A 12700-nucleotide genomic window follows, 5' to 3' on the forward strand; every position below is an offset into this window, starting at 1 on the left:
GTCTGCACGTCCTCCCCGTGTCTGCGTGGGTTTCCTCCGGGTGCTCCGGTTTCCTCCCACAGTCCAAAGATGTGCAGGTTAGGTGAATTGGCCAATGATAAATTGCCCTTAATGTCCAAAATTGCCCTTGGTGTTGGGTGGAGGTGTTGAGTTTGGGTAGGGTGCACTTTCCAAGAGCCGGTGCAGACTCAAAGGGCCGAATGGCCTCCTTCTGCACTGTAAATTCAATGATAATCTATGATTAATCTAGGACAAAGGTTCGGCACAACATCGTGGGCCGAAGGGCCTGTTCTGTGCTGTGTTTTTTGGAAAGAAAGAACTACATAATTAGAAAAGATTTATTGAAATGAACCACTATCATCATCAGTTCTGCCTGAGTTTGAATGTGGACCATCGAAAATAAGTGAGGCTCTTTCCTAATGAGGACTGTCAATGGATTTCAAAACAGTTGAGGTTATGATCATTTCAGGCAACTCCAAGTTGTCATTAAATCGTCACATTCTGATGCATGCTTTCTCTATGACTGCTATTCCAAAGATGCATCCCTTAGTGTGCATTTGTTGATGAGTGTTGTACATCACTCTCAAATGATATGCTCGCATGGTTTTGGAGAGAGCCCAACGGAGGCAGACTTGACTGTCGGTGGTTAGCGACTGGCTTGGCATTCATTGCCAGATCTTGCTGGACCACATAATTCACTACCAAGTCCTGTTCTCCTTCACAACAAACAATCTTTTCTGTCTCTCCCACTCTCACCTCCAACAGTAAATGCAAGAAGCTCATGGCCTGTTCGATTTAGAACAGCCTTCAGGTGTGACTACCATTTCCCTCTCTTAAAGTCATAGAGCTTTACAGCACAGAAATAAGCCCTTCAGCCCATCGTGTCTGCATTGGCCATCAAGCATCTATTCACTCTAATCCCATTTTCCAGCACTTGGCCCATAACCGTGGCATTTCAAGTGCTCATCTAAATACTTCTCTTCCAGCACACTGAGCAAAATTTCTCCAAAGGTTTCCCCTGTCTTCACCCTGAACCTGCACCTGTTATCTTGTTTCTATCCTATTTCCCTTCATGTCCTCTCCATGCTCATCTTGTCCATGGGACCCATTTCTGCTTCCTCGACACTAAGTAAAGCACTAGTGATGACCCAACGTTGCTTCCTGCCCACTCCCCCATCCCGCCTTTTATTAGTTTATGGTTTCCTGTCCTCAGTTCCTAACCTTCCCTTCAAATCATCTCTCACCAGCAAACTCCTAATAAATACACCCTTGACCTGCTGTCCCTCTTCAATGCCTCTTTCCTCTCAAAAGTGCGAGAATGCGTTGACGCCTCTCAAATCCATGCCCATCTTTCCCTCAATTCCAAGTTTCAAGCCTTGCAAACAGCCTTCCATCCTTGCTAATCGACTGAAATGACCCTTATCAAAATTGCAAATGATATCCTATGTGATGGCGATCCACATCCTTCCTCATACTTCTCAATGTGACCTCAGCCATTGACGTAGTTGACCACACCAACCTCCCTTCAATACACCTTCGCTATTGTCCAGCTGGTTCCATTTTCTAATAGTTAATCATAATCTGAATATCACTGATAATGGCTTCCCACCCCTGCACCGTTGCCTCTGGTAATCCCACAGATATGTATCCTTGGCCCAGCTTCCAGTTCTGATTTTCAAGTTGCCCATCAGCGATGTCGCCCAAAACATGGGGAAGCTGACAACACTCGGGTCAGGATTTTCATTCCCGAGCCGGAAGTGCAGAGATGGGACTTTTCCCGGCTCTGCGAACCCGGCCAGGATAAAAACGAAGCCTAGAAAGTGGGATTTTCATTCCTGGAGTGGGGCCGGCTGCATTAAGAGTCGAGCCCACCACCCTCCAAACTGGTGTGGAGGCTGTCTGGTCTGGAGGTGGGCTGATCGGAAGGCTTGCCTCTGTGCATCGGTACTTTATTCAAATTATTTTAGAAATTAGGAAAACAAGAAGCATCCCTCCAACCCTCACCCCCCACCCCTCTCACTCTCCACACACACCCCATACCCCATCCATGACAATCTCTGCCAGCTCATGCTCCCACCCAAGCCCCTATGGCTCCTCATATCCCCAATGCCAGCCTATGCCCCTCTGCCCACCCACCATAACCCCTCATGCCCTCAATGACACCCTATTAGCCTCTGCCTATTGCCCATGACCTCTCATTTCCCCCATGTCTTTCCAATCAAACCCATGGCCCCTCATATGCCCAATGCCAACCCATGCCCCACTCTCACCCATAGTCCTTTATAGCCCTGTGACAAATTAGTGCCAACTTACATCAATCCATGACCCCTACCCATGACATTTTGCACTTACCTCACCCATGCCAAGCCACCTAGTGGATATCATCAGCAAACGCCAGGAGCCATGCTGACAATATAGTAAGATTATGTGTCTGTTGAAGACCTCACACTGGTTGATAAAAAAAATACAGTACTGTGAAATTCCTTCAACTAATCTCTTGCAAAACAAACAACTTTAGACTATAGCCACTTGGAGCAATCAATCAAACTGCCCGTTTGACAGGCACTGTGATAATATTCGATTGTAAAATTAGTCATGCAGCAAAAATCCTATAATGATATCCTTCAGGCTTATGTCAACAGTCGGAATTAAATATCAAAAACTGATTTTATTTCCAAACTGAATCACTTGACAAATTTGATCCCAATCAATTCTGACAGCTTTGATAGATATTTGACAGCTTTGACAGTTCTTCGACGGCTTTGACAGTTATTTGATAGCTTTGACAGTTTTTTGGCAGCTTGACAATTCTTTGACATCTTGGACAGTTCATAGAACATAGAACATTACAGCGCAGTACAGGCCCTTCAGCCCTCGATGTTGCGCCGACCTGTGAAACCACTCTAAAGCCCATCTACACTATTCCCTTATCGTCCATATGTCTATCCAATGACGATTTGAATACCCTTAGTGTTGGCGAGTCCACTACTGTTGCAGGCAGGGCATTCCACACCCTTACTACTCTCTGAGTAAAGAACCTACCTCTGATATCTGTCTTATATCTATCACCCCTCAATTTAAAGCTATGTCCCCTCGTGCTAGACATCACCATCCGAGGAAAAAGGCTCTCACTGTCCACCCTATCCAATCCTCTGATCATCTTGTATGCCCCAATTAAGTCACCTCTTAACCTTCTCTCTAACAAAAACTGCTTCAAGTCCCTCAGCCTTATGTCCCTCAGCCTTTCCCCGTAAGATCTTCCCTCCATACCAGGCAACATTCTGGTAAATCTCCTCTGCACCCTTTCCAATGCTTCCACATCCTTCCTATAATGCGGCGACCAGAATTGCACGCAATACTCCAAATGCGGCCGCACCAGAGTTTTGTACAGCTGCAACATGACCTCATGGCTCCAAAACTCAATCCCTCTACCAATAAAAGCTAACACACCGTACTCCTTCTTAACAACCCTCTCAACCTGAGTGGCAACTTTCAGGGATCTATGTACATGGACACCGAGATCTCTCTGCTCATCCACACTGCCAAGAATCTTACCATTAGCCCAGTACTCTGTCTTCCTGTTATTCCTTCCAAAATGAATCACCTCACACTTTTCTGCATTAAACTCCATTTGCCACCTCTCAGCCCAGCGCTGCAGCTTATCTATGTCCCTCTGTAACTTGTAACATCCTTCCGCACAGTCCACAACTCCACAGACTTTAGTGTCATCTGCAAATGTACTCACCCATCCTTCTACGCCCTCCTCCAGGTCATTTATAAAAATGACAAACAGCAGTGGCCCCAAAACAGATCCTTGTGGTACACCACTAGTAACGACTCCAGTCTGAACGTTTCCCATCAACCACCACCCTTTGTCTTCTTCCAGCTAGCCAATTTCTGATCCAAACTGCTAAATCTCCCTGAAATCCATGCTTCCGTATTTTCTGCAGTAGCCTACCGTGGGGAACCTTATCAAACGCTTCACTGAAATCCATATACACCACATCAACTGCTTTACCCTCATCCACCTGTTTGGCCACCTTCACAAAGAACTCAATAAGATTTGTGAGGCACAACCTACCCTTCATGAAATCGTGTTGACTATGTCTAAACAAATTATTCCTTTCCAGATGATTATACACCCTATCTCTTATAAACCTTTCCAAGATTTTGCCCACAACGGGAGTAAGGCTCACTGGTCTATAGTTATCGGGGTTGTCGCTACTCCCCTTCTTGAACAAAGGGACAACATTTGCTATCCTCCAGTCTTCTGGCACTATTCCTGTTGACAAAGATGACTTAAAGATCAAAGCCAAAGGCTCAGCAATCTCCTCCCTAGCTTCCCAGAGAATCCTCGGATAAATCCCATCCGGCCGAGGGGTCTTATCTATTTTCACACATTCCAGAATTGTTAACGCCTCCTCCTTATGAACCTCAAACCCTTCTAGTCTAGTAGCCTGAATCTCAGTATTCTCCTCAACAACATTGTCTTTTTCCTGTGTGGATACTGACGAAAAATATTCATTTAGCACCTCTCCTATCTCCTCGGACTCCAAGCACAACTTCCCACTACTGTCCCTGACTGGCCCTACTCTTACCCTATTCATTCTTTTGTTCCTGACATATCTATAGAAAGCTTTAGTGTTATCCTTGATCCTAGCTGCCAAAGACTTCGCATGTCCCCTCCTGGCTCTTCTTAGCTCTCTCTTTAGGTCCTTCCTAGCTAACTTGTAACTCTCGAGCGCCCTGACTGAACCTTCATGTCTCATCTTTACATAAGCCTCCTTCTTCCTCTTGACAAGTGTTTCGACTGCCGTAGTAAACCCCAGTTCCCTTGCTCGACCACTTCCTCCCTGCCTGACAGGTACATATTTATAAAGGACACGCAGTAGCTGTTCCTTGAACAAGCTCCACATTTCCATTGTGCCCAGCCCCTGCAGTTTTCCTCTCCATCTGATGCATCCTAGGTCTTGCCTCATCGCATCATAATTGCCTTTCCCCCAGATATAACTCTTGCCCTGCGGCATATACCTATCCCTTTCCATCACTAAAGTAAACGTAATTGAATTGTGGTCACTATCACCAAAGTGCTCACCTACCTCCAAATCTAACACCTGTCCTGATTCATTACCCAGTACCAAATCCAATACGGCCTCGCCTCTCATTGGCCTATCTACATACTGTGTCAGGAAACCCTCCTGCACACATTGGACAAAAACGGACCCATCTAAAGTACTCGAACTATCGCGTTTCCAGTCAATATTTGGAAAGTTAAAGTCCCCCATAACAACTACCCTGTTGCTTTCACTCCTATCCAGAATCATCTTTGCAATCCTTTCCTCTACATCTCTGGAACTTTTCGGAGGCCTATAGAAAACCCCTAACATGGTGACCTCTCCTTTCCTGTTTCTAACCTCAGCCCATACTACCTCAATCGACGAGTCCTTATCAAACGTCCTTTCTTCCACCGCAATACTGTCCTCGACTAACAATGCCACCCCTTCCCCTCTTTTACCACCTTCCCTGAGCTTACTGAAATATCTAAACCCCGGCACCTACAACAACCATTCCTGTCCCTGCTTTATCCATGTCTCCGAAATGACCACAACATCGAAGTCCCAGGTACCAACCCATGCCGCAAGTTCACCCACCTTATTCCGGATGCTCCTGGTATTGAAGAAGACACACTTTAAACCACCTTCCTGCCTGCCGGTACACTCCTGCAACTTTAAAACCTTACTCATGACCTCACTACTCTCAACCTCCTGTATACTGGAGCTATAATTCAGGTTCCCAAGCCCCTGCTGAACTAGTTTAAACCCTCCCGAAGAGCATTAGCAAATTTCCCCCCCCAGGATATTGGTACCCCTCTGGTCCAGGTGTAGACCATCCCGTTTGTAGAGGTCCCACCGACCCCAGAATGAGCCCCAATTATCCAGAAATCTGAAACCCTCCCTCCTGCACCATCCCTGTAGCCACGCGTTCAACTCCTCTCTTTCCCTATTCCTCATCTCGCTATCACGTTGCACGGGTAACAACCCAGAGATAATAACTCTGTTTGTCCTAGATCTAAGTTTCCACCCTAGCTCCCTGAATTCCTGCCTTACATCCCTATCCCTACCTATGTCGTTGGTACCTATGTGGACCACGACTTGGGGCTGCTCCCCCTCCCCCTTAAGGATCCCGAAAACACGATACGCGGCATCGCGCACCCTGGCACCTGGGAGGCAACACACCAACCGCGAGTCTCTTTCATTCCCACAGAATCTCCTATCTATCCCCCTAACTATGGAGTTTCCAATGACTAATGCTCTACTACTCTCCCCCCTTCCCTCTGAGCAACAGGGACAGACTCTGTGCCAGAGACCTGCACCCCATGGCTTACCCCTGGTAAGACACCCCCCCCCCCCAACAGTATCCAAAGCGGTCTACTTGTTACTAAGGGGAACGACCACAGGGGATCCCTGTACTGACTGCCTCCTACCAGCCCCTCTCACCGTCACCCATCTATCTTTATTCTTCGGAGTAACTACATCTCTGAAGCTTCTATCTATGACCACCTCTGCCTCCCAAATGATCCGAAGTTCATCCAGCTCCAGCTCCAGTTCCCTAACACGGTTTCTGAGGAACTGGAGATTGGTGCACTTCCCACAGATGAAATCAGCAGGGACACTGTCGGCGTCCCTCACCTCAAACATTCTGCAGGAGGAACATTGCACTACCTTCCCTGCCAACCCCTCTAGATAAAAAAAGAAAAAGAAAGAAAGAGCTTACCTGTTATTCACTCCCCTTCTCAGCAAGCACTCACTCAGCAGCCTCTGCGCCCTGCACGATAACACCTGAGGGAAAATAAAAGAAAAACTACGAACCAGTCACCAGCCAATCCCTTACCTGCAGACTGTGACATCACGGTTCAACTTCTTTCTACTTCTACCTGACCTCGAGCCTTCCTCTTGATCTTTACAGCGGTTGTTTTTTTTTTGGTTAGAGGAGGGGGTAGGGAGGGAAACACTGAAGAAGTGTTTCGGGTTTAAATGTCACTTGACAACAGCTCCTCCACAAACCACCTTCAAGTTAGGGTGACCACACCGGAGGTATGCAAATTTCCCTTGCAACAGCCAATCAGCAGCTCTGCTCTACTGCCCTCTGCTGGATGCTTGTCTTCACTCGACCAGCTAGTGTCTCTAGCTCAGGTACACCTTCAAGTTAGGGTGACCACAATGGAGGTATGCAAATTTCCCTTGCAACAGCCAATCAGCAGCTCCGCTCTACTGCCCTCTGCTGGATGCTTGTCTTCACTCGACCAGCTAGTGTCTCTAGCTCTGGTACACCTTCAATTTATGGTGACCACAACGGAGGTATGCAAATTTTCCTTGCAACAGCCAATCAGTAGCTCCGCTCTACTGCCCTCTGCTGGATGCTTGTCGTCACTCGAACAGCTAGGGTCTCTAGCTCAGGTACACCTTCAAGTTAGGGTGACCACAATGGAGGTATGCAAATTTCCCTTGCAACAGCCAATCAGCAGCTCCGCTCTACTGCCCTCTGCTGGATTAGTTCACTGAGTTTATGCAATTTTTTTTACATTCAATCATATCAACTGAAATTTTGCACCCGTGTTTGCAAAGGGTGCAAATGGCGACAAAATACCACGAGAGGCTAAAAACAAGAATCTGGCAGCGAGATCTCACTGCGGGAGCATCACTGCCTCCTGTCATTGACGTAGTGGGTCAGGACCCTCATTCAAATACATTTAATTCTCAATGGCGGGCTTCCCTGCTGTACCGTACCCCCACACTTGGAGCTCCCCCTAGCCGACATGATGTCACATCAGTGAGTTTGAGAAAAGGCCTGGAGCAACATAAGCTAGGCGACGAAGCCAGGTAAGTATAGCATCTGGGGAGCGGACATGCCCAGCTGGTATCCTAGCACTTCCCTCAGCACTGCCAGTGCTCGGGAGCAGTGCCAAGTGGCAGTGCCATGGGGTGCTTCCTCTGGGGAGTTCCATGGGTGGGAGGAAGGGTCCCTGTGTCTGTGGGGTAGGGGGGGTGGTCTCCATGTCGATTGGGCAGGGTTCTATGTTTTAATGTTTAGTGCTGGAGATCTCTGGAAAACTGATGTTGCTGCCAGCCTCCAGCATTTTTTCCGAGTGCTGAAAATATGGCGAGAAAGGCGGCTGTGTAGTCGGCGTACTGGACATCGCTTTTCTCGCCTGAGCCAGTACTCTTTAAAAATAGCACAGAAATTTCCGCCCAGCTACTTTTAACCATCCCAAAGGGCACCTGATCTGTCTTGAAGGATACCTTACCTCGCCCAATGGTGTCCCGGTACCCTATCCAAAGGAATACCTTGGATCTCCAAAAGAGCACATCGGCTATCCAAACAACAGACCTGCTCCTACCAAGTCTATTCTGCACACTTTGGGTTGTATTTCACCAAAATCAGACAAGAATGGAGGCAGCTCCTGCTGTCTCTGGGCAGCTGCCTCTGTAAACCATGGATGTGAGATTTACAACAACAAGAAAAACTTAATATAGTTGTCATGATGAATGGTTTTACTCTCACCTCCAGTCGATAACTCAGCTTCTGTGAGGAATATTCCTGCTTCATCGTTTTGACATCTGTTGTTCTTGGAAAGGCAGATTGTCCAAGAAAAGACTAAAACATTAAGTAGTGAAGAGCAATTCGTATAACCCAATGAACACGCATAGTTTGGGTTGGATGCTGTCTCTTACTGGCATGAGATTTGTGAAAGCAAAATGGAGCAGTTTTAAACAGCCTAGCCAGGTATGAAAATTCACATTAAGATAGATTCGATAAAGTTCACCTGTGGGCGTACAATGCTGATCCCTCTATGCTAGGATTGTTCGCAGATCAACGCTCCCTCTCAATCTCTCAATGCTCCCACGCACTGAGTTCTCAGTGTGAGCTGACAACCAATGGCGGTGACGATCTGATGATGAGTAAGCAGTCAATTTAAGATCTTCATTGGCAGAGAGCTGAAAACAAATGGCCTTCTCAATCTATTGGTTGGGAAATGATTGTTGGGATGCGCAGAACAACCTGAGGGGAAAGGATTCATTTAGTGTTTGTCATTAATGTCTCTATTTATATTGACTTAATGATTATCATTTTACAGGGACAGAATGATGCTATTAAAAATGGAGCAGGAGCTAATAGATTTTATCAATGATAACAAGTAAGTGATTAAATTTATGTTCATTGCTTTAAACAAAAACATTTTAGATAAGGTTTATTCATTTTAGATGTTAATTTTATTTACTGCTCATACAATATCATAACATTTATTACAGTTTTAAATAATGCTTAAATCGTTGGAGTTTTTAGTACACTTTGTGTTTGGAATAATTAACCACGGGTACTTAAAGATATTAAATTTCAATAAAAATGATTATTAAAGGAGCCATGTAGGAGAGGTCTCAATTATCACCAGGACGGGCAGACTTCCTGGCTCTTTCCCCACCATTGATTAAAAGTACAGAGGGTGCAAAAGCAGCAGTGTAGATGACAAGGAATGCATCATGGCATTTCACAGGTTCACCCCCCTCCCCCCAACACCCCACAAATCTGTCTGTGTCGGAGCTTAAAATTTTGCCCATTTTATCTCACCAAGCCTGATTGATAACATCCATCTTTTACTCCAGGTTCTTTTAAAACTACGCACAGATATACTCGTATGACCTTTTAGCAGCTTTCTTAACTTTTTCTGCCGTCTTCAAAGACCTGTGTATGTACCCACATACCTTTCTGCCCATGTATCACCTTTAAAATGATACCATCTATGTGTTTCTATTGCCTTTCATTCTACCCCACAAAATGCATCACTCCACAATTCTCTGTATTAAATTTCACCTGCCGTGTGCTTGATCAGTCCACTAGCCTGTCCACTTCTCCCTGAAGTCGATTACAATCCTGCTCATTTGTTTACTGCATATCTGAGTTTTGTGTAATCGGCAAACTTGGAAATGATGCCCTGTTTATCAAGTGCAGGTCATTGATAAAATATTGATTCCCAGTGGACACCATGATATAACATCCTGCAGTCTGAAAAACAAGGGGTGGGATTCTCCACTCCCGCGCCGAAGTGCCCACGCCGTCGTGACCGCCATCGAAACGGCCCCTATCACGACCGATTCAGGGCCCGATAATGGGCTAGGAGCGGGGCTGCGTCAATTACACGTGCCAGGCCTTGTCGCCACGTAAAGGCGGCACCGCATACATGACGCGGCCGGCGCCGCATAACTGGCGTCCTCGCCGAGTCCGCCCCGCAAGAAGATGTCAGACGAATCTTGCAGGGCTGCGGAAGAAAGGAGGACCTCCTTCAGAGAGGACGGCCCAACGATCGTTGGGCACCGATCACAGGCCAGACCCCATTTGAGTCCCCCCCCCCCCCCCCGGATCCCCCCCCCCCCCCCCCCCCCCCCCGCAGGCCGCCCCCTCCAGCGTTCCCGCACTGTTCCCGCCGGCAGCGACCAGGTGTGGATGGCGCCGGGGGGAACCTGCCGTTTTGGCCTGGCCGCTCGCCCCATCCGTGCCTGAGAATAGCAGGGGAGCCGGAGAATCGGCATTTTGGGTGTCTTGGGTGATTCTCCGGCCTGCACCGCGGGAAACACGGCGGGGCCGTTCTCGCTGCTTGGGAGGGCATCGGACCGGCGTCGCGGGAAAATTCGGCGACCCAGGCGATTCTCCCAACCGACGCGGGAGTGGAGAATCCCACCCATGGTTTCATCATGACTCTCTGCTGACTGCCAATTTTGTATCCAGACTGCTTCCCCTTGTTGCTCTTATTAGCCTTAGTTTTATTAGCTCTAATTCTGTCCCCTTTGCTCACGAGTCGCCAGGTATCTTTCTGATACCGCCACGTAGTTCAAGCTCAAGTAATGATTAATAATGCAGCACACCGCTTAGTAAAAGTTAAATCAACGAACATTTATTATATACAGCAATAAATACTTATACAATAATCCTACTTCTAGACTACTACCTACCACTAAAGGCCAATACTTAACTTTGGAAATGGCCCACCAGGTCAGGGAAACGAATGGTCTTTCGAATTGGGTCTGAGCCTGCGGGATTCAAAGGCTGGTACAAGTCGATAGTCAGGAGCACCTATCTGGTAGCGATCGCTGGAGTAAGACTTACTTGTTTTCTTTGTCGAAGGGTCTCGAAGGGTGCGAGCAGGAAGAGAAGGGTCGATCTGAACTTGGCCCCTATTCTTATAGTTCCCAGGGGCTTCCCGCCTCTCGGGGCAGACCTCGTACCTGGTTCCAAGTGATTGGACTTGGTCCCAATCACTTGGTTCGATATGCTCCAATAATGGGGCGATTCCTTGATCGGGGGGGTGGTCGTCTACCTTCCTTTGTGTCAGCCCCTGCTGGCGCCGAAAGGTCTGGATCGGCTTCATGTTGCTAATGTGTAGCAATTGTTCCCGAGGATGGCTGCTTAATATGCAGATGGCTGGGTTGTTGTGATGTTGATGGCTGCAGGTATCGGTCTGGGCCGACTTCCCCAGAGGCGAATACACTGTTTTACCTGCAGCTGTCCGTTTGAGTCCTGTTGGCTGATTTTCCCATCAGCCTCTTTCGTTCGCCATTTTAGATCGGGGTTTGACCATTCTAATCGGGAATCAGCCATTTTAGGTGGCTACACCCTTTAAACCCACAGGTTTCGCTTTTGCTAACAAAATTATTTGGCATTTTATCAAATAACCTTTCAATGTCCATCTATATATTGCACCATTTTTTTTTAGAACATACAGTGCAGAAGGAGGCCATTCTGCCCATCGAGTCTGCACCGACCCACTTAAGGTCTCGCTTCCACCCTATCCCCGTAACCCAATAACCCCTCCTAACCGTTTTGGTCACTAAGGGCAATTGAGCATGGCCAATCCACCTAACGTGCACGTCTTTGAACTGTGGGAGGAAACCGGAGCACCCGGATGAAACCCACGCAGACACGGGGAGAACGTGCAGACTCCGCACAGACAGTGACCCTGTGGGGAATCGAACCTGGAACCCTGGCGCTGTGAAGCCACAGTGCTATTCAATTGTGCTACCGTGCTGCCCATCTTCATCAACACTTCCCAATGATCTGAAGAACTCGATCAAGTCAATCATGCATAACCTACCAATAACAAATCCATGCTGGTTGTCATTTATTAATCTATATTTTTCCAAGTGACAAGTAATTTTGTCGTGGATAGTTGTCCCTAACTGTTTCCCTGCCATTGATGTTAGGCTGACCCTATTGTAGTTGTGAGGTTTATACCCGCCCCCTGTTTATGAACAGGAATGTAACATTTGCAAAATCTTCAAAATGCTCCCTCAGCAGCAGAAGATTGTATACAGACCCAGAACAAGTGCCTTTTAAACGTTGAACTCCAGCAATATTTTAAAGACCTCTTTATTTATTTTTATTCAATACAATTTCTCTATAACCTCCTCCTTTACTGAGACATTGGCAGTATCCTCTTCTTTTGCAACTATACAAGGCATTTATGAGACCGCACCTGGAGTATTGTGCACAGTTTTGGTCTCCTTATTTGAGGAAAGATGGAGTGGCATTGGAGGCAGTTCAGAGCAGGTTTAGCACAGGGCTAAAGAGCTGGCTTCTAAAGCAGACCAAGGCAGGCCAGCAGCACGGTTCAATTCCTGTACCAGCCTCCCCGAACAGGCGCCGGAAT

The 12700-nt window shown here is 47.2% G+C and overlaps 1 protein-coding gene across 13 annotated transcripts in view; it reads left to right on the plus strand.

Moving 5' to 3' along the window:
• The window catches only part of LOC140385293 (cAMP-regulated phosphoprotein 21-like), a 646047-nt gene that overhangs the window by 440077 nt on the left and 193270 nt on the right, over window positions 1-12700 (plus strand). For all 13 annotated transcript variants that reach the window (XM_072467301.1, XM_072467302.1, XM_072467307.1 and 10 more), the window contains one exon: window positions 9137-9196. In XM_072467301.1, coding sequence (XP_072323402.1) covers window positions 9137-9196 — 60 coding nt within the window. The remainder of the gene's footprint in view (window positions 1-9136; window positions 9197-12700) is intronic.

This window comes from Scyliorhinus torazame, chromosome 11 (genome assembly GCF_047496885.1).
Source record: "Scyliorhinus torazame isolate Kashiwa2021f chromosome 11, sScyTor2.1, whole genome shotgun sequence".
In the NCBI taxonomy this organism is placed as follows: domain Eukaryota; kingdom Metazoa; phylum Chordata; class Chondrichthyes; order Carcharhiniformes; family Scyliorhinidae; genus Scyliorhinus; species Scyliorhinus torazame.